This window comes from Hesperophylax consimilis, chromosome 22 (genome assembly GCF_061612785.1).
Source record: "Hesperophylax consimilis isolate HC1 chromosome 22, BYU_Hcon_1.0, whole genome shotgun sequence".
Classification (NCBI taxonomy): Eukaryota; Metazoa; Arthropoda; class Insecta; order Trichoptera; family Limnephilidae; genus Hesperophylax; species Hesperophylax consimilis.
This window is the reverse complement of record NC_142857.1, coordinates 20,280,715-20,304,261: the sequence shown is the minus strand read 5'-3', so window position 1 is coordinate 20,304,261 and position 23,547 is coordinate 20,280,715. Positions and strand designations below refer to the sequence as shown.

The window sequence follows — 23,547 nt, the reverse complement described above, 5'->3', positions numbered from 1 at the left end:
ATAGCACTTCTGTCTAAACAGGATACGGCTGTGGTGAGATTGTTACAATGGTTACATGTTTTTACATTCGCTTTTGTGTCCTGTTGTTTCAGGACATAATTGGTTTAAAAAATTGTGTGGTTTCATCACGGCAATAATTGATTATAAATTGATAATAATTTTTTCAGCGGTCACTTTTAAAGGTCTCAAGTTTATTAGTATAGGAAATATATTGAAAATTATTTTTTTTAATTCAAAGAAAATTTACATTGGATACATTTTTTAATGTTATTTCAACCGCCATGTCTAGAGATGTAGGAGGGATGAGGGGATGTATGGATGTATGGATATGACGGGTGAAGTAATAGTTTTGTTTGTCCATAAAGGTAAATGATAACAGAGTAATATTAAAGAAATATTGTTTGGTTGTTGTGTTTTATGAAACGTGTTATCCATTTTCAAAGACATTGTATCTTGTGTTCTTTGCTTCAATATAAATTCCATGAAAATGAATACTTCACATCAGGTGAAGTATTCCTGTATGTTGGAGAGAGTGCAGAAGAAATTTCTGAGATTCCTCTACCTGAGGGAGTATGGCTACTACCCGTAGCTCTATCCTACTGACTTTCTCTTGGGCATGCTCGGTATGAACCATCTACGGGTCAGAAGAGATGTGCATATTGTATCACACTTCTTCAAACTGATTCGTGGATGGTTTGAAAATCCGACTATCATGGAGAGTATTAGTCTCTATGTTCCTGATGGTTATCTCCGTCACCGACAGCATAGACTGTGCCATCTCCCGGCCTGCAGGACCAACTTGCCTGCAGGTCATGCCGGTGGGGAGAGCAGTCTTGTTGTTGAACAGAATTAATTCGGATATCGACATATTTAGCATCGGTGAAGCTGCCTTTAAAAGGCAAGCTCTATTGATGCTGGTATAGTTTATACACTGCAAACTATTATGTAATACCATTTTACAAATGTACTTAAAAACGAAATAAAATGTAATTTTGTAATGTTTTTAAAGGAATAAACAATTTGAATTGAAAAAAAATTGAATTGAATTGAAACATGTAAATTGAATAAGTCATCTTATTGATCGAATGATAATTGTATTAATGCAATTGGTACTGAAATTTTGTTATACTATTTTTAAGATTGAAATTTTTTATGCCTTTTTAATGCCTACTTGATAAATGTGCTTTTTCCCCTCTGCCTCATGGCCAAAAGAATAGACTTTGTGTTAATGGAAATGATGCATTTTTGGTACAGAGATTGTAAGGATTATTGCTTATTGGATGTAATTGTTTGTTACAGGAGAGCGGGCAGTTGGAGAGTCTGGACGAGGGGCAGCTGAGGGCGCTTCTTGACGAGGCCGTCACATACAAGAGGCCTAAGGACCGCGAGGGGAAGAGCTCTCTATTCAAGGTACACTACCCTTCACATCCTTTACTCCCTCTCCCCTCCACTGCCTCTCTTGAGTGGCGGTCCGCATCATGACAGAGATAGGAGACCGAGACCGAGACGAGACCACTGTTCAATCAGTATTCAAAGTAGGTAGAAGGATTGTTTTCACTTTGATCAAGAACCATTTATTATTTTAGGAAAATATGTTCAGGGTGTACTTTCGGCCGAATAAAAGACAGTTTGATTACGTATTAAATTTAATGTAATAAACCAAAGGTAAGTAATATTAGTTAGTATCTATTATAATTTTACAAAAATTGTTCAGGTGTTGAATTCTGAAATTGGTTAGTTCAAAAATTCTGGAATTAGCGAGGTGTTGATGATCTTTTTTTTTCTTTTTTTTATATTAACTCCGCACAGGAGGCCCTGAAGAAAATAATTTCCCTCAGGGCCTATGTCATCTTTGGGGATGCTGTGTGGAGGGTCTTTTTGTGGAGAGGAAGGAGTGAACATGGGTCTTGAAGAGTCCCATGTTGTAGGAGGGAGGAAACACAGAGGCCGGCAGTTCGTTCCACAGCCGAGCTGTTGAACTTAAGAACGAATCGTAGAAGCGACCCGTTCTCATGTGACAAATGTCAACCATGTACAAATGTTGGGCGCGCATTTGGCGTGTATCCCGACTACGCACCGGTGCCGAAGGGATCAATGACGCTAGTTCCTCAGAGCATCTTTCATTGTAATACCGATAGAACAAGGACAGCATACCTACCTGACGCCTATGCTCTAAAGATTGCAGTCCGTTTGTTAAGATTGGGGAATCTATCAAACGGACCGCCCGTTTTTGCACAGAGTCAAGGGTTTTTTTCAGGTATTTAGGGGCTCCGGACCAGAGATGGCTGCCAAATTCGACAGTAGGGCGCACTTGCGATTTGTACAGGGTCAGCAGTTGTGTACTATTAAAGTATCTGCGGGCCCTGTACAGTACGCCCAGCTTCTGAGAGGCCAACTTTACTCTGGCTTCGATGGAGCCCCCGTACCTGAGCTTGTCACTTATAGTTACACCAAGCATATCAATGGAAGGCCTGTTCGGAAGATTGCTTCTGTTGAAGGAGACTAGATTATCATTTGGATCCCTTTTAGACATAATCGGACAGGATTGGGTCTTTGAAACATTAAATTCGACGAGATTATTTTTACCCCAGGAGGAAATACTCTCGAGATAACCGTCCATTCTCTGCTTCAAAGCCCTCCGAGCCGTTGGAGTTTGTGTGCCCTTTGGGGGCTTGTCAAACAAAAAGCTATCATGAACTGTACTGTCATCCGCGTAACAATGAATCGGTGAACATGTCAAAAGGTCATTGATGTGCAACAAAAACAAAGTCGGAGATAGAATCGATCCCTGTGGGACGCCAGCATTTATAGAGTGCGAGGAAGAGGTGAATCTGTCAAAAACTTTCCAGATTTGGCGAGATGTTGACGTTAACCCTCGATCACTTGCGCGGCTTTTAGCCTCGCCACCCCACGTACTCAAAGTACAGTTTTATACATATAGTATCAGTTAATGGAATTATACCAGCATTTTATTATTTAGTGTTGTATGACGTATGTAAATAAAAAACGTAAATTTTATAAATCAACTTTACAAAGCATTATAATAATCAGCCTTTTCATAATATTGAGATCTATCCTCAAAGAACAAAAAAAAAAACAACTTCTTAGTTTTTAACATAAACTTTCTCATTGAAAATCATAAATATAAAAGTTAATTAAAAAAATCAAATAAAATTTTCTCATTTATCGTAACCTTGCTGGTACAGTAACCTCCGCAAAAGTATAACACGAGCACTCGCGGGGTGTCGTGACCACTCCACGCAAACTTTGACACGTCCTGACGTTGCGAGTGTTCGCGCCACACTGCCCCTCCCTCCCCGTGTCGACGGGTTTAAAGGTCACATGAAGGTAGTGAGACGCTCGGACTCGTAACTAGACAAGTTATTTTTCATTTTTACGTTTAAAAATGAGTGATTGAGGGTTAAATCAGCCGGACCTTCTGGCAGGGATTTGATATGAATGAAATTTTGATTTGACACCATCGTGCTGTCTCCGACTTGCGTGGCGGTCTCCTGTCTCGGTCTCGTTTACATACTGAACTACCTAAAGCCAAGTAGTGGTCTTGGTCTCCTGTGTCTGTAGTTATGAGTGGTGACAATCTAATAGCCACTGGAAGAAAGATTCATATAAGAGTATTTCTCAAAATAAATGTACGTAACGAAAATGTAGTTACGAAATAGTGTTACGAAATAGTCATAAGACGTAACTAAATAGTAAACATAAGGCTTGTTTACACAATGGCAAATTTTATTTTACTTTTTTTATTATTTATTAAATTTAATTTGTTGTCGTCTTTTTTAAATGTAAGTAATTATCCTTTACTTTTTTATTTATTGTACATACTACAAACATACATAAACTCACGACCCAAATACTTGTATTTTGTTATACCCGTTGTAAGGGGCTTAAAAAAAACAAGGGAGTACAAATATTTTTTTTTTAATCAAATTATCAGCTCCCAAATTTAAGTACCTAACACGATATTCAACAAATCTTAAGAAGTTAAAGAACAGGCACTGTTTAAACTATTAAAAATTTAATAACATACAATTATTTAGTTTGAATCACTATCCATTAGCGTTTTATAAATTTCTTCCTCATCTTTATAATAATTGAAATCTTTCCAAGACACATTTGGTTTCACAGTCAGTTTTTCAGTCTTTGGTTTATCACTCCGCTTTGGCGCATGAATATAGTCATTTAGTGATAGAGATTTAGAGATAAGGCCCTTACGAACCACTTTCTTTTTTGTATGGATATTTTCCAGTTTTTCGTTTTTAAGAATAGTCACTCCACATGGTTTATCTTTGATTTTGTGAGAATCTTCAATTTCATTTTCATTATTCATATTTTCAATATCAGTGTTATTTTCTATGGCATTATTATTTCCTATTATAACATCTCCGATGTTGTCATCAAAATTATTGAAATTAAATTCTGCTTCATTAAATGTTATTGCATCCGACAAATATTTATCAACTGTAATTATAACTTCGTCAGTTACTAAATCGTCGAAAAAAATTATTGGCATTGAATTTAAATCAGTGGTTAACCCTTCTATCATATGAATTTTTATTTCTTTACTTTGTTTTTCTGTGTCATCTGTTTGTATTATATCAATGGGATATTTTTGTTCTTCTATAACTTGTTGGTGTTTTACTGTTGTTTTTCCTTTTCCTTTTCCTTTATTTTTTATTTTTTCTTCATCGTGTTGTGTAGAATATGTTTCGTCTTCAGTTATTAATCCTTCTTCTTTGAGGCATTTTATTTCAGTATCATAGAAAGTACGGTTTGCAGATATAAGTTTTGATGAAGATGACATTGTTGCTTTTTCTTTTTCTATGGGTTTTCGTTTCTTGCCTTTTTCCTTATTTGATGAGTCCTAAAAATTAAAAAAATAATCATTGAAGTGTATTTTATTAATAATCCCATTGATACTATTCGAAATTTCAGAATTCTAAGGGGTATTATTAGATTTTTACCTGCGTTTCCTTGTCTTTGATCCTAAAATGCGTTTTCTCTTTAATATCTAATCTCAAATCAACTTTCACTCCTATGTTTTTAAAACTCTCTCCGTCATCTGTTATCTTTAAATGACCTTCATTCTCAAATTCCATATCTATTAGATTTGAATCACTACGTAAAATTAAACTGATATCACTTTCGGTCGTAGTAGAACTATTTGTTCTTTTGAATCTTTTAGCTGGTGGGTATTGTTTTTTCAAGGCTTGACGTATGTAACTACATTGTGCTTTTGGTTCTGATAGGGTGTTGGATAGAAGTTCGTGTTCTTTTGTGTAGTAACAATTGCAACAGATATTTTTATTGCAATCAAAGCAGCTCAGCAATTTATATTTAATTGACGTGTTGCCATCCGTTGAAATTTGATGCAGCTTCATTGTACCTTTTATAGGAACAATGTTTTCAGGTATCATTTTGGTCATCTTTTGAATGTCGTTTTCATTTATATAAAACATTTTTACTTTGCTATTAACCATTAAATAGTCATATGCTTCTTTTGCGTTGGTTATATCATTGCCGTGTGAAATATGATTGTCAAGTTGTCGTTTCAATGCTCCACCAACCCCATCAGCTGGGCCTTTTCCATGAGAGGCTTCAAAGAAATTCCAAGTTGCATATTTAAATCCGTAATCTTTTATATTTTTTTGGAACAAAAAGAAATTATGTTTTTGGCGGTACTGAGTTGCAGGACTATCAGAAAAGATATGAATCTTTTTAATGTTAAAGTATTTGCATAGTTTCATTATTGGATCCAAATGAGCCCAGATTGCTCCAGGACCATGTTCATTATTTGGGGATATGGAGCATATGGATTTGGGATTCACATTTTTTATATTTAAATAAGCTTTTATAAAAAACTTAAGGCACTTATAAATATTGTATAGAGCGCCTGTAGAACGGATAGTGTGTATGAGTGCCTAAAGCTTATTTAAAATAAAACCAGTATTGGACGGCTCAGCTTGATCTTCAAGTACTTGTCATTATGTATAATGCCATATAATCGCGATGATAAAACATACAAGTCCGACGAAACCTGCTCTGCCATTGACCATCAGGAATTTCCAGCGCATCCTATGTATTACAACCTACCTACTTTCCAGCGCCATCAACAGATCTGCTCTATGGTATAATAAATTTTATTTTTTTCCTATTATATCTAAATACATATGTATATTTGTGCATTGTGCATAATATATTACATTATTACCAAACTTAGATAAGACTTTCATAAAAATGCTAGACACACTAACAATATACTTACGTTTTCTTAATCACGTTGTAACTGTGTACACTCAGCTTTACATTGAACTTTTTCGTTACGTTACGAAATTCATAACAAACGTTACGAAATTGTAATAAGAATTTATGTTATAAAAAGTCAATGGTTTGATAAAATTTAAAAGTGTTAATATGTAAGCTTAGCAATGTTCGTTCCGCACATATTACAAAAAGATGAGTAGAAAAAGACTTACCGTTTTGTGAAAAAAGGCTATAATATTTCCTGTTACGAAATAGTGGTCCCACTAAAGAAACACGTTGTTACTGATTTTAACAATTAATGTTATGGCGGAGAAGTCAGACCAACAACTAATCAGAAAGAGGCTAGTGTTGCCCATGTTAAATTTTACAAATGGGTTCAAAAATTACGGTGGAAGTACTAATAAAACGTAACTAAAGAGTAGTTACTAAAAAGTAAATGACTATGTCTCATTTTGTTTTTTGTGCATAAATTATTAATTTATTATGAAACCCCATAGAAAATTACTTTGTACAGAAACTACATTTAATTAAGACCCTAAAACTTACAAAAAATCACAAATTATAACGTTATTATCGCATTTTATGAAGTATAAACAAATGAGGTGGGTAGGGTGGCAATTTTATTTTGTATGGAAGGTAAAAATCGATATTTTTTAAAAAATTAAAATATTTGCGAATTAATACGATTGTAATGTTTATTCTTCGATATGTTAAAGTGTAATATTTATTCTACAAAATGGTGCATATTTTTTTTGTATGATTAATTAAAAACATGTGTAATTTTTGAACTGTTTCTAGGCACACTTTATTTTTCCAAAATGTACACTTTTTTTGAGAAATACTCATAATGAAATATATTTTGGTTTTTATTCATTGAGAAAAAATTTCCCAAACAAAAATAAATTGCACTATAATTGGTTGTATCCTGAAATTAAATATGGCGGCTGGGATCGTAGCAGTGCTGAAAATTCATATTTTTTTTACCTTGGAGGGAAAAAGTACCTCATTATTTTTTATTAATACCATCGAAAACAGCCTAGTAACTCGATTTGAGATTTTCACGGTGATTATAGTGATTTATTTTTTTTGGAAGTCTATCCTTCAATATTTTAATCTCCCCGAACAACAACACTCGAAGAAAAAACCGGCTGATTTCTCGCAGGAGTCAAAACATTTTTGGTTAGTTTACACGGAAAGTCTGTATCCTTCATTCTCCGAAGGATCGGTTCATGGTATCCGCGTGCTCTTTTTAATTTTTTTTCAATATCAATTTGTCTGGCAAAACGCAACGCACACTGCAGAATCGTCCTCTCCCGTATTGTCACCCCGACCTTCCTACCCGCGTTATTTAGCCCGCTCGTCCAACCGATCGCAGAGCAGCCACCCGAAAAAAAATAACTCTCAACAAAATACACTCAACAATAATCGGGCACTACCCTGGCAATCCAAACTTGCACAATTCTTTAACGTTACAATGGGGTATTATGCCATTGTGCTACCTCCTGCTTTGTCCAACGTTTTGGACAGCTTTACAGTGTCTATCGTCATCACATCATGCTGTCCGAAATGTTGGCTAAAGAAGGAGGTAGCTCAACATGGCATAATACAATACCCCAAGAATAAATCACTATAAGCCTAGTACCTCACTCATTAGATGACTTTAACATTAGGTGAGATCTTCGGGCGACAACGTTATTATTGATTCAAAAGAAGGTTCGCATTGATTGCTCCATTTAGGCCGTAGCACTTATTCCTTTGACAGTAGCCCAGTCCCTTAAATAAAATTGAGATTGGGTTGTCAATGGGTATTTGGCAATGTTCCTGGTTCTACAAAATGTCTCCTTGTGGCGACATAATTAATGACAAGTTGTAAAGCTGCCTACAGTCTTATCTAATTTACCAGATTTATCCAGAAGGAAATAATTTAATAATTTCGCTCCTGTGAACCACTGTAAACATAAATCATGTATATTGTAAAAGCCTTTTACGGCGTCTAAATAAATAAATAAATAATTTTTTTATTTATTTATTGATTTAATTTTAGTAATTTGTACATTTAAGTTTACAAATGACTAATTAATTTGTTACAAATAAATATACTATTTTTTTTCTTGCTTGATGTGGCTCCTACACAACATATTGAACTTTTCGATTGGGGCAGACTTAAGGTTAATAATATGTTAATAATACTTAATATGTAAAAAGGGATTGAATAATGGGCCTGGCTTAAGGGCCTTCCTTACTAGCGATCTCAATCGTTGTATGAAGAATCATGAATTGTCAGATTCAAACGACAATCTAAGTTATTAATCGTCAAAATATCGATAATGTAGCCACGCTTGGCTATCGTAAATACATTTTTCTGTCGAGATATATGTTTTTACTAACAATTTATTTTCGTTAAATACTATATAATGAACATCTAAGAATTCTCCTACTCATTCGGCTCTATGAGGTGGCCGTGAATGCACGCTTTCTACGGTCCGTCGTGTCAATATTTTTTCAAAGTTCGAAATTCCGCGTAATTATTACACTTCCATGAGACGTTTCAACAATATTCCACTCTATGCGTTGCGCGTAGGGACTATAATAGTGTGTCGCCTTTTTTTATGTTTCATCTGTGCGTTTCCGTCGAAGCTGTGTAGTGTCAAATAGTATTATTAAGAATCAATTTATTGTTAACATTTTTTTGGGTTTCTAGGTAATAAACAATTTAATATTATTAAGAATTAATATATTGTTAACATTTTTTCGGGTTTATAGGTAATAAACAATTTTATATTATTAAGAATTAATTTATTGTTAACTTTTTTTCGGGTTTCTAATAAATATAGTAATAAACAATTTGATGTTTTTAAAATATAAAAGTATATAAAATATTCCAGCACTTACAATAAAATAAAAGAAGCACATCGTATAAAAATGTTTCAGTCGAAAAGATCGAATGCCGAAATCACTTACTTCGAAATTATTGCAAAAAACTTAAATCACTGTTAGAAGTATCCCTTAGCATTGAGGAAGATTGTGTCAAGCCGTATTTTACGCCTGAGAACGGCTGTACGTTGTGCAATAACGTACCGGAAGACTATGAATTAGGAAAAATAAAACAGTTTTATTTGAATATATTGAATGGTCCAAAACATGTATTTGGAGACCACTCACTATGCAAGGAACGGGCATACTTTTGCAAACGGGATACTGGCGACACTAATTACGTACCCAATATGACTTCGAGCTTGATAATGTCAAGAAACGCTTTTACAATTTTTGCATGCTACCCGAATTAATTGATCCTCGACATAATCGCTGCATGCCTATTAGAAATCCTGAGTATTTAGAAAAGTGCATAATAGCGAAAAGAAACAAAGTAAAATTGGTTTCAGCTAAAACCAAAACATGTAAAAAGGAATTGTTTCGAAGAAATCAATAACATTTTATTTCATTGAAGTGTCTTCAGAAGAAATTTCATTTATATTCCTAATGTATGTAGTCCACATTTTTAGAAATAGGGAAAAGGAGGGTTGGAAAGTTCCTGGCTATTCAGATCTAGTCACTAAACAACTAAAGAAACAAACTACCTTAAAAAATTGAAAATTAATAGTATTATTACTTCAATAGAAGAGAGTCCAAATATAATTACTAATCATATAAATTACTTCTTCAGTGACATTGGTCCAAGCTTCGCTAGTAATTTGTGCAGTGCTAATAAAACTATTGAGATGTGTCTGGTGAATGATTTTAAATCTGAACTTCACGTTACAGGGGACAATTTTTATTTTAAACCAACTAGCATTTCTGAAGTCACAAATGTGATAAATGATTTAAAAATGTCTTTCTCGTGCGGTATTGATTCTTTAAGTGTTATGGTGTATAAAATGCATGTATCCGAATTAGCTTGTCTCATATCTCACCTTGTAAATACAGGAGTTTTCCAATAAGAGGTGAAATTTTGATATTTAATCGTAAAATATCAATGGTTTCGTTGCTTGTGTGGCACGTAGCGCCGTCTTGTTGAAAGTAAACGTTGTCCAGATTAATACCATCCGATTCCGGCCATAAAACATCATTCATTTTTTTTCGGTAGCGCAGTCCATTCACTGTTGTCCATTCTGTTGCTCCAGCCTCATTTTCAAAAAAGTAAGGTCCAATGACTCCGCCGGACCATAAACCGCACCAAACAGTCACACGTTGAGTGTAAAGAGGCTTTTTAACAATAACTCTTGGGTTTTTCGAGCCACAGATGCGACGATTTTGCTTGTTGACGAAGCCACCGAGGTGGAAATGGGCCTCATCACTCAAAATGATTTGAATTTGATTCACTCAAGTGAATTTTAATAAGTTCAATGCGTTGTTGAAGCGTGTATCGTTCCATTTTATTAATGGCGTTGTTTCTACTTGTCAAATGTCAAAAAATAACAGCTTCAAAAGTAACATCTACCGAAATAGCGGGCTATTCAAAATAACACCTCTTATTGGAAAACACTGTATTAGCTTCGAGAGTGGGATGTTCCCTTCTCATTGTAAGTAATTCCCCTTTTTAAATATGTAGATCGTCTAGATGTTAATAATTACAGACCTATATTCTTACTCAATAATCTTTCAAAAGTAATAGAGAGATTAGCTATGTCGAGATTGGTATCATTCTTAGAAACATAAAATATACTCTCTAGCAATCAGTTTGGTTTCAGAGAGAATACAGGAACAAGTGATGTAGTGTTGAGGGTATTGTCCAAAGTCAAAGTCAAACATGAATACAATGTCCTGAAGGAGCTTGCAGAACTAGAAAGCATTACCATAGAAAAGTGTGGTCTTTTCATACATGAAGAGTATCCGTATATGGGTGCGACACCAGATGGAATTTCTTCTGAATACACCGTGATTGAAATTAAATGTCCTTTCGCAGCACGCAGCATGCTCATATAAGAAGCAGTAAAATCCAAAAAAAATATGTTAGCAAAAATGGAGAAATTCTGGTAAATACATCTCACGATTGGTTTTACCAGGTTCAGGGCCAATTACATGTAACAAAAAAAGCTATTTGTATGTTTGTTGTATGGACTGAACTCGGATAAAAATCGAAAAAATTTTACGGGATGACGAATTTCGGCAGACTAATATGGTTGAACAGCTGAATCGCTTTTAAAATTTTTGCATGCTACCCGAATTAATTGATCCTGGACATAATCGCTGCATGCCTATTATAAATCCTGAGTAATTCAAAGTGCATAATACCGAAAAGAAGTAAAGTAAAATTGGTTTCAGCTAAAACCAAAACATGTAAGAATTTTTAAGAAGATCAATAACATTTTCATTGAAGTGTCCTCAAAAGAAATTTCATTTATATTCCTTATGTATGTGGTCTACATTTTTAGAGATAGGGAGGATGGGGGGTTGGAAAGTTCCAGGCTATTCAGATCTAGTCACTAAACATATCTACGCCGTTCTCAAGCAACTTTCAATCCTGAATTATGGTCTCTCACCAGGGTGATACTGAACGTATCTTCCACTTTTGAACGAGGTACAGATTCATTATATGTAACTATATAAAATTTATTTTAATTCTATAATATGACATACTTATATAAATTAAATTAAATTTGTTTTGTCCTCGCCGGCTTTTGAACCCGTGACCTCAAATTAAACTATACAATTTAGTATTAACAGTGCCCCGCCGCACTGCGAAACCAGTCTGGAACAAAGGGAAGCCTTTTGTAACTCTTTATAATTGTATTTATCAAAAAAAAAATCCAAATAAAAAGTTATATTAAATGTTGTTACTGAGAACCTCCTCCATGAATCAAGCTATTGTAATATTGCATTACATTCTAAAATATATTTTAACATAATTTTCATAATCACAATATCTTTAATTAATAATAATTTGTTTTGCTCTGTGCGTGTCTTGTATTGAATGGAACGCACCGGCCAGCTGCCAGGTGCAGCGAGTTAGATATTCGAATTCGCGCTAGAAACATTTAGTAGCGAGGGCCGTTAAGGAAGAAGTGGTTGTACGGCCGAGGCTTTTGATGTTGCTTCAGCTATTACAAATGAAATTTGATGGTCTGTAGGCAGGTGGTGGTAGCAGTAGGAATAAATGGAGTGTTTGTTTGTTTCCAGGAGCTTCTTCAGGAGGTGGAGCAGGACACGGAGCACGAGTGCGTGCTTAGCTCGGTGCCGTCACGCCAACGCCGCCGCGGGGGTGGTCGGCCGGGGGGGTACTCGAGCCGGGCCCCGCTGCTGGCGCACTCGGGCAGCCTGCAGGACCTGGCGGCGGAGGCGGGCCCCGCGCGCGCCCTCCCCGCGCGCCACGCGTCCCGGCGCTCGCGCGTCAGCGCACGCACGCTGCAGGGGGGCAGCCTGCCCGCCAATGTTGATCAGGTATATACCCCGCATGCGTACCTTCTATAGTAAGGAGAGCTGAACACAAGTGGGCACGTTTTAGTTGTTGCCTCATTACTGGGGCAACTCCACACCAATTTCCCTATTGAACAAGGTTTCTTGGTCCTGCGTTGCATGGAGAGCCGCAGACACCGATGCTTTGGACATAGATGACGTTTGATAACTTCAGAGCATCTGTGATGTTCATCTGCTTCTCCTGCCTTCCACGTTTTTTTTAATTTTTTATTATTCTTTACTGGTTTAGAGAGGTACACTTATAATTTATACATATTACAAAGTTTTTTTTTTTTTTTTAATATGTAAAACAGTATCGTAACTCACCTTTTTTTTTTTGGGCGAACGCTCATGTTAAAAAGGTGGAGAAACGTAGTTAATTAATATTTTAACTATATTTTTATTTTAAACAAAGAAAAATAAAATAAAATTTACAAACAATTATTGTGAAAAACGAATAGAAAAAAGAAGAAAGCAGAAAAAAGGATAACTAATATTATTTTCGAGAATTATGATATTATTTCAGAAGTGTTATAATTGAAGAAAAACTACTGAATTATATTTTTAATGGTATTTTTTGAATTTAACGTAATTTTTTTGTAATCTTACATCTGGAGGTAATTGGTTAAACCATTTCACTCCACTATATTTATATAATTGTTGGGCTGAGATGGTGTTGCAAGACGGGGTGGTGATAGAACCATGCACATTTGGTCTGTGGCTGTTCGAAAAAAGTGTTTGGTTTCGCCAGTGACCATAAATATCTCCAGGTTAAAATCCACAGTTTGGCGAGCAACGTGTCAAAAATTTCTTAGGATACTTTTAGGTAGCGAATTGATAGCCTATTATGTAGGGGCAAGTGGTGTACCTTTGGACAATTTTTAATTTTTAATATAACATAATTTTTTTCTTTAAATTGACGAACGACAAAACCTTACTTTTTTTTAAATCTTATGATATGGTCAATTATACAACTTTAAAATTTTTTTTCATTGAATTTCCTTGAATGGTTTTTGATTTATTAGAATTTAAAAAAAAAGTGCATTTTTGTCCAGAGGTACAGTAAGTGTTTGTACCTTTGGACAGGGGTTACTGTACCTTTGGACAGTACATTGTACCTTTGGACCAACTCGATTTTTGCAAAGAAAACACAAACTCGTATTAAAGACATCTTTATTTATTATTGTATTAAACAGCTGTTCTATCTACTGTTTAGTGGATTCTAAGTATGAATTGTACAAGTCTTCAGAATTAATAGAATCGTCCGAGCCTTCAGAGAGTACAAAACACTTATGACAGAGAAAGTTGTCATCGTCTCGTTGATCTGGTATATTTTCCGAGTGACTTTTTGGTATGCACTGTTTATGAACATATTTCTTGCAAGAATCGCAGAAGAGTGCCCGGTCTTTATTTGAAATGCGTCCACAGATAAAACAATTTACTACTACTTCGTTTGAGATAATTTTTATCTTTTTCGAAGCACTTGGTGCGACTTCATTTTTTAAGACAGGTTTAATTTGAACTTTCCTTTTCTCTTCTTTGATTTTAAACTTTTCGGCAATTTCATTTTTCTCGGGCGTATCTGTCAAAATCCTCGATTTTCCCTTCCTCCTTCCCTGATTTGTGACCTTTCTTTCAGGTGCTTTAGGGAAGGGAAGGATCAATTCGGGATTGATATTAACAATTTGCACTGCAGATGATGTCGATGGAAATTGGTTGTCTTCTATATTGTATAAAGTGGTTTTTGAAGGTGGTGATGTCAATGTATCTGGAATGACTGTAGTTTCTCCCGACGTCTTATCAAACTTTTGTGGTGTAGTTTCTCCTCTTGGCTCAAGAATTTCAGATTGCATAGGTCTGTCCGTTACAAAGGACTGAAGAAAATCTTCCTCTTTAAATATATTTTCATCTATGGGCCATATTCCACAAGATTTGAAACCACCTGTAATATTTAGTGGTGTAAATGCTTTAAAATACGCTTTCCCGATTAATTTAGACATATCGTAGAGAGATATCGGCTTTCCTGGATTAGTAAGCATCCAGTCTTCTGCAGCTTGGTAAAAGAATTTTTTGTACGGTCCAAAAACTCCCCTATCTAATGGTTGCATCCGGTGAGAAGTGTGAGGGTGTAATGTTAAAATTACAACACCAGTTTCTCTGGCCTTTTCAATAATATCTATGGAAATATGTGATTCGTGATTGTCCATTATCAACAACACGGGGTTATCCTTAATGGGTTTCACAAAATTAATAAAATGTTGAAAATACACTTTAAACTGAGTCTCGTTCGACCAACCGCTGGGATTAGCTCCACCAATGCATCCAGGAGGGCCTCCATCAAGCATACGATGCTGTAAATGAACCCTTGGGAATATAAGCATGGGTGGAATGCTGTTCCCTATAGCGTTAACGCAAGCTATCATCGTCACATTAAATCCACGTTCAGCTGAAGTTAAGCTGCCAAGTTGTCTAATTGACTTAGGAGCTAAAACTCTAGATGGTTTGTGTACATTTGAATTTCCAGTCTCGTCAAGATTATAAATATTTTCAGCTGAAAATTTGTAGCGGCTCATCACGTCTTTGTAGTTGCTAAAAAAAGACGTAACATTTGCTTTATTAAAGCTTGAAGCTCTAGCCAAGCTCGTTGCTTCCGGCTTGCGTAGTGACAAATCAGGCCATCTTTTTCTGAATCCACGTATCCATTCAAGACCTGCTTTTTCATGCTGAATCCAAGATTCGAGAATAATCTTCTTGTTGGCTATTGCAAATTGAAAAGCAAGCTTTCTAGCTGTAAGCTTGCTAAGACCAAAGTGAAGATACGCTGCCTTTTCCAGGTAAACGTGTAGTTGTGATTCTTCTTCCTGGGTAAATACCTTCTTAACTGCATAATTTGGAGGAGGGATATCAAAAACTGCTTTAGGAGAACTTCTAACCTTGGAGACATAATTAAATAGTGTTGACTTTGTGATCTTCCATTTTGTAGCTGTCACTCTGATAGATTTTCCATTTAAAACCTCTTGCACAGCTTTCTTCAGACTTTCTGGGCAAACATCAGCTCTTTTGCAACCTGACTTGCTTCTCGGCACTGAAAAAAACACTTTCATACTTAATACTATAACACTTTTATATAAGTGTACCTTTGGACGCGTCCAAAGGTACACGCAAAGCGCTGTCCATAGGTACAACAACCAATGATTTCCCAAAAAATTAAATCCATAAAATTTGAGGTTATGCATAGAAGAAGAGTGTAATAACGTGGTTTCTGAGTAGATTCTGAGCTATATGTTACATTAACACACTCGGTAGAAAACATAATTACATATTCACAAAAACGAAAACAAAAACTGTAAAATACTTACTGTTTTCTTCAAAAAATATTCAAATCGTCACTAAAATTACACTAAAAAGAATTGGAGAGTTTTGACACATTAGTGTTGCCAGTTTATAAATGTACTATCCCGATTATTTTTATAGGGAGTTTTAGAAGATGTCTTGCCATAGAAATCAGAAGTGTCCAAAGGTACATGCGTCCATAGGTACAACACTTGACCCTATTTCAAAATGGATAAATTATTGCTTTTGGCTGTCCACGGAATCCTGGGCATTTTTTCAGGGTGTGTATATGTGTTATTTCGCAACCTTTATTTACATAGAAACAAGGATCAGTTGTTGCACAATATGTTTATCTCAGTATATAAATGCACAACATTTGAATAAACATGTTTGAATGATGATTCCAGCACAACTTTGGCGTGGTGGAGAACCGCCGCAGCTTTCTGGAGGACGTGCGGTGCGGCGTGGGTGGGGGCGGCGGCGACTACATCGCCACGGTGCGCTGCGTGAACCCGCCGATGCTGAGCGAGCGCCACGCCGACTACATGCTGCTGGAGCTGGGCCCGCTCGGCCACCGGGCCGCATCGCCGCCCTCGCGCTGCTACACCACCGAGGATCTGGACAGCAGGTAGCGTAGAAAGACACGCATTCAGAATACAAATGTGGCTGCGTACCGCGTCGTATTCGATTTCATATTGTTAGTGCTGCCACTCTCATGGCTACTGCACAACCTGCAGATCTGCACCATTAAGACGGTTTCCGTGGTCAACGAGTAATGCTCTTGACTAACAATCCGGAGTGCAATGCAAGTTCAAAGTTAAATTTGTTTGATTAATATTTACGACAAAATATATAATTTAAAATAATATATTTGCGGCACGTTCCAGAGTGAAAAACGCTCTCAGTATCGCCGTGGTGTAGATTACCATTTAGAATTGAAACATTGCTCGTAATAGCTTTATTATTGTTTGGTGACTATATCTGAATAGCCAGATACTCTTCCCTACCTTCCTCTCCCTCATCTCCTTCCCTTCCCCACCACTTTCAGCCTTACAAAGCACTTCAATTAGCCATAGTCTCACTGGCTCCAGACGGTTGGGAACAGTTGGGACTCTTGTGCGGTATTCATATATAAAATATATAAAAAAAGCATTCAAAATTCTCCTTTACAAAGCACAATATTTTGAAAAGAAATAAAATTTAACACAATTTTCCAACAATTTAATAAACATTATTGTGGTTGTGTGTTCAGATCCCCTAACATGCCACGCGTGTCCGTCAACTACACGTCGCGCGCCACCCTGGAGATTGGGTCCCCGCCCGCGTCGCCGCCCCGCTCGCCCCCCCTGCAGCTGCCCACCTCATACAGCAGCGTGCGCTCTGTGGTGGGCGGCGAGGAGGGGGGCGAGTCCACGGCCAGCCCGCTGCTGCCGCCCACCTCGCTCACCACGCAGGCCACGGTCACGGCGGTCACTAGCGTCACAGCCGCCACGCCCCTGCCCATCACCACGCCCAGCTTCATCAATATATCCTCCTGCAACATGTCGCGCCTCGCCCCGGCTGGGAAGCACGACGGGAACGATTTTAAGGTAACGTGATTTTTTCCATCAAAACCGAGTAACATTATGTTTTTTGCACGAGCGTGCGTGCTTGCATGTGTGTTATGGTAATACTAAATAAATACTGGAAAGTCCAATTATGTCCAATTTTCTAATTATATCCTAAAGACTGTATCTAAATTTCAGTAATGAACAATTAGTTAATGTTAATTAAGTGTTAATCTCAAGCGAACCTACCAGGTAAATATGGTATTGTATTATCTCCATATACAGTTAGTAATAATATAGATCATTGTAGAAATGTATTATATATTAGTACCGCGCTCTTGAGGTGATTTTGCACAAAAACGGCGCTATAAAAATAATCCAAATATTATTCTTATAATACAGTCAACCTCGCTTAAGAAGTTCCCACTTGATGTTTTCACCCTTAAGAAGTTTTGTTTTTTAGTCCCTTGAGAATTCCATAAGAAAACAAGACTTTTTTTTCCAGATAAGAAGTTTTGCAACTAAAATTGCTTCCCACATAACCTGTTGTATGCTCGGAAATTCCAAGCTTTTTTGAAAAAAACCGCGCGCAAATTACTCTCCTGCCTTTTGGTCAAACATCCGTTTAAAAACAAAGAAATTGTTTATTTTGCGATTGTTTTCTGTTTATCAGATAATGTATCTTATTATTCATATATATTACATGATAATATTGTTACAAGTTTTCCCAGAATAGCTAACTTTAACAAAAAAAATGTGTAAAAATTTTCCCATTCGGCAAACAAATGTAAAAAAAATATATTCATAAGAAAATTAACTGATTTTTTTATTTCTACACAAACCTGAATAGACACCCCTCGTGAAAAAAAATAATCCAAAGGTTTTTTCGAAGAAGTAATGCCATTGACACTTCTTTGAAAATGTAAAATATTTTCATTTATTCAAAAAAAAAATCAAACGTCAAGTGTCCACTTAAAATTTTTTTGTGTCGTATTTTATAAGTATATGATAACAATTCTTCCAGATTTCGGTAGTTTATACAACTGTTGTTACTAATAATATTATTTTGTACAAGAAACCTGTAAATAAATAAAGCTAATAATAAAATTATTCATTAGGACGTAAAAATTTTGACATTTCTTACGAAGTAAATTTTCATCACTTTTCTTGGGTGAAATATTATAAAAATTACATCAAAATAATGTAGATAAAACTATCTTTCTGATGATACCTCAAATCTATTATTTCCACAATCAATTTATATCAAAAATAATGAAAGAAGTAAGAGGTTACCTTGAGAATTCGCGATGTTTTTGCACTGGCGTCCTTGACAAATGGCCGCCGACTGCGTGTACAGATGTGTTCGAAAGAACAGGGTGACAAAAAAATCATGACTCGGGGAATAAAAATAAAATTTTCTAATATTTTTTTTATTAATATTTATTTATTTATTTAAATGCGTTTTTTAAATTCAGATACTGTGTGGTTCAAAAATAAATAAGAAAAAAATTTCATCATATTTATTTCAGTTTTAGAACAGGTACATGAAACACGTTTTTTTAATCTTTGGTCGAGAGACTGCGAAAAAAATCATTTTTCACATACATAAATTTATTATTATAATATTCAAATTTTTAGACACTGTTTCTGTCCTCCTCAAAAGTGGAAGATACAATGAATGGAAACGAAAATTCAAACAATGCAAAGATGCACAATGCACTTGTTTCAGTAAACATTTTTATTCAAATAATGCACAAATACACCCATTCAATAAATAATTAAAACCATAAATAACAACAACCAGTACCAAATTACAATCACAGATAACAAAATCCAAGTAACAAATGATAACACACATTCAACAAATAACCAAAACCATAAACAACAACACATAAGAAGACGTCATATGGAGATGTAGCGACTGTCGGAGGGAACACGTCGGGTGATGGGCCAGGCTGTAGGACGGCATAATGCTCACGCTGACCCGTGAAGGTGGAGAAATCCTCGGACCAGGTGAAGGTCTGCTCCTCTGGATTCTCCTCCTCCCCCTCCTCCAAAGGCTCCAACTCATCCTCCATCCATAACATCCATTTCCACCATTGACGGAAGTTCTACATCACCGGCGAGGGATTCATCCTCGCTATCAGTGAATCCGTAGAACTCCGCAACGACGTGGTCGGTTTCCTATAGACAGAAAGAAAAGAAAAAAAATCAATACGCGAATAAATATTTTATACCTAAACAAAAAAAAAGTTTGTTAGTACTTTTTTGCACACCCTATATAACTGATCTAATTTTGTGATATTTATTACCATTTTTATAAATAAAAAATAATATTTCTAATAAATATTATTAGAAATAAATATTTCTAATAAATCATGTATTTTGTAAGAACCCTGTAGCTCCCATACAAAATTTGAATTTGTAAAAATCGTTCATATTTGCGCGCGCAGATCGAAGTGCGTTTTACGCAGGCGCGGATATGATTTCAAGATGGCCTCTCACACATACATATAAACAGTTCACGTGTATTTGTGCAGGTTTCCGATGTCTCGTATTTATTTAATTAAAAAATATTAACTAAATATTGACGAAACTAGGGCTTTTATACACAATCTCAGTAGTTTTCTTTACATAATAATGTACAATCCTTATAAGATTAGGCAATATTTACGTGAATATTGATGGAGAAACGTCAAAAAATTTCTCGGACACTTTTTTAGCGCGGAGGACATTAGAATATTATTTTTTGTAAAATATTAACTAAATATGGACAAATCAAAGGCTGTGATATATGTTCTCAATTGATTTATCTGCAAAATGAGATACGAAACAAAGCAAATCACACAATATATGATGGAACATAGCTAGAAATAAAACGAACATTTTTATCACGAAGACATGGCGTATACTTTGACGTAATATTTTGTCGGTTATTTTGAGTTTTCGTATTTTAAATTTACCGAAACACATGCCGTGAACAATAAACTATGTATAAAAAAAACATTACTTACGTTTTATTGATAAATTACTTCGTTTTGGCACTTTAAAATAGAACCGCGATGTTTCACTTTGACCTGCTTTGACCGTTATTTTTGGTTGAGTTGGCATCCCACAGAAAAATTTAAAATTAGATGTGGAAGAAGCTTCAAGTGTTTCTGAAATATGATGCGTAAAGAACGAGAATAGCTCAAGCGATTAAGACCTTGTTCTCCATACAAATTCTTTGTACATTAGGGTTAAAATCGCATATAAATTTTTTTTTTTTTTTTTTTTTTTAAATTTGTATGGGCCGCGCATATGCGGGCCCGGCATACGAGGTGTTAAAAGTTCGGCGGTAAATTCACAACAAACTAAAGCGAGTGGTAAAATATACATGAAATATCCCTTTTTGCCCAATTGTTGTTATTATTGGCTGCATTCTATTTAAGAGGTTTTTACGAGTTTGGTAGTAAAACTATCATAAACGTAAACTAGAGTCAAAGGTCAAAACATCTAGGTACCTAAAATGAACCTTTTTTCAACAGTCATAAAATGTACGATTTTGCTGAAGCAAATCATTAGACTTAAAAAATATGTAAACAAATCCTCTTTCTACCACATGGCGACAGCTGATGGGGCTGAACGCATCACAATAATAATAATAATAAAAGTCTTTATTTAGTGCAAAATATAAAATCAAAAACAAAAAGATAGAACAGAAAAACAAAGAAAAGAAAACAGAATAAATTGAAAATAAAATAGAATAAAGTGATAAAATAATAGAATAATAGAAAGTTGAAGCCTTTAGGGAGCCGTGACTATATTAGGCGCTAGTGTTTTTCTCCAGTGTACGTCAATGCTGGAGGATGGAGTGAGGCGGGCTTCCATAGTGAGGATATTTCCAGAGCTTCTTATCCTTTCCCTCATTCCTGTCACCCTGGATCTAATAAGGGCTGCATATCCGGGAACTCGCCCCTCCGTGAACATACGGGAAGCGCTGCAGTATCTGGGGAGACAAAACATTGTGCGGAAGGCGTTGTTGTATTGGACCCTTTAGTCTTTCTATACTACTCTTTTTGTAGTTAGCTCATAGTTCGCACGTGTACAACGTTGCGCAGAAGGAAAGGAAGAGCGTCCTTTTTACTGCGGTACTGCAAAGGCGAAATCTTCTACTTAGCATGTTTGCTTTAACGCTCGTCTTTGTCTATCGATATCATCGTCGTCCTTCAAGTTCACACCGTTCAAGGTAGCTGGAGGAATATTTTTCGGGCCTTGCCCATGTCTTATGACCAATAGAGCCGTTTTAGCGGGGTTATACAACATATTTGTTTCTTCAGCATACTCTTCACAGATTTTCAGAAGAATGCGCAGTCCCCTTATAGATGGTGCCATCAGGACCATATCATCCGCATATCTGACGTTATTCAGACACTGTCCTCCAATGTGGCAGCCTACTCCTGCATTGTTTAGCCTTTCGGTGAGTTTGTCCATGTACAGATTGAACAGTATCGGTGACATGCATCCTCCCTGTCTGACGCCACTCTTTAGGAGGAAAGGTTCGGAAAAACCATCCTTCCATCTTACTAGGTTTTCCTGCTGTCTGTGCCACGAGTCGAGGATATGTATGACCTCCGATGATATGCCTCTTTCTCTGAGTTTAGCCCATAGCAGAGGGTGAGAAACCCTGTCGAAGGCCTTGCTCAGGTCTAAGAAACATGCATATGAGGTGTTCTTTTTATTCCTGTAGTATTCCAGGGTTCTTTTTACCGTAAAAATAGCAGTATCGGTAGCAGTTTGCTTTTTGAATCCCATTTGGTTGTCATAGGTTTCCAAACTGGGTCCGATAATGTTAAACACATTGTGATCGGGCAATTTTCGGCCGCGTACTAGTGCTGGTAAAGGGTGATTTTTCGCGTAATTTCGCGCTAACGTAGACCTCTAGAAAAATTGCGATAACTTCAAAAATATTTGTTTGATTTCAATAATTCTTTTTGCAAATTATTTATTTTATTTCATTTTATTTTATTATATTTAGAAATGTATTCTTCATCGTTAAACTAGTGCAGAATTTCACATAAAGTAGGAAAGTTTTGAAAAAAATAATATTTTTTTTACATAACATCCTTTATTTTACAAATTATACACAAAAATTATTTCTAAATGTAAAATAAAAATTAGTATTGTTTTAGGGTGTGATATCTTTCAAAACATTTGTCCCTGTGTAGGGGAACTTCACAAAATTTGCATATGAAGCATGTTTCACTACACACCTTGCGCGCTGAACAGACACGACATTGCCTTTGAACAAATTTCTTCTTTCCCTTGCTTTCAATCACATGTTTGCGCATGTCCATGGAAAGCCTTCCGGGAGGGTCACGAGAAGGAGCCCTTTTCCACGAAGATGTCGATGGCCCTGGATCTTCAGAAATAACTTCTTCATGAATCGAATCGGAAGTCTATTCGAAGGCAATGTCATATAAAAATCTTTTATATTTAATCTTTTTAGTTGTAATGGAGTTGTATACAACAAAAGAATTGAATAAGGCACAATTTATCATATACATTGCCACACGTTTTGTCCATTTCGTGGTTTTTCTCAAAATATTGTAATACGATAAATATTGATCGGCACGATCGACGCCTTTCATATACTTGTAATCAATAAGGGCATTTGGCTTGATAATCTTTTGTCGCGTCATTCGGTCGACGTTATGGCTCTCCTTCATTTCTGCAAAATGGATAGAAGATATGAGAGATACCTCTTTCTTGGATTTCCAAACTTGTAACAATATATCATTTTTCCGACGGAATATTGTATCTCCTCTCTGTACATCCGTTTTTTTTAGGCATTCAGGTAAGCCTCTATTTTTTCTAATGGTTCCACAAACCCTTATTTTCTTTTGTAAAAGCGCAACAGTATTGTCGACACTATTATAATAGTTATCCATATACAAATGGTGCCAGACATCAGTATGTGGCGAAACTACAGTTTGGATTGTTTCAATCAATC

At 35.9% G+C, this 23,547-nt stretch overlaps 1 protein-coding gene across 1 annotated transcript in view; it reads left to right on the top strand.

The window, feature by feature from the left end:
* Positions 1–23,547, top strand: part of LOC149413200 (uncharacterized) — a 127,458-nt gene that overhangs the window by 91,708 nt on the left and 12,203 nt on the right. The window contains exons 2-5 of the mRNA XM_089644920.1: positions 1,300–1,410; positions 12,400–12,660; positions 16,416–16,636; positions 17,261–17,597. Coding sequence (XP_089501046.1) covers positions 1,300–1,410; positions 12,400–12,660; positions 16,416–16,636; positions 17,261–17,597 — 930 coding nt within the window. The remainder of the gene's footprint in view (positions 1–1,299; positions 1,411–12,399; positions 12,661–16,415; positions 16,637–17,260; positions 17,598–23,547) is intronic.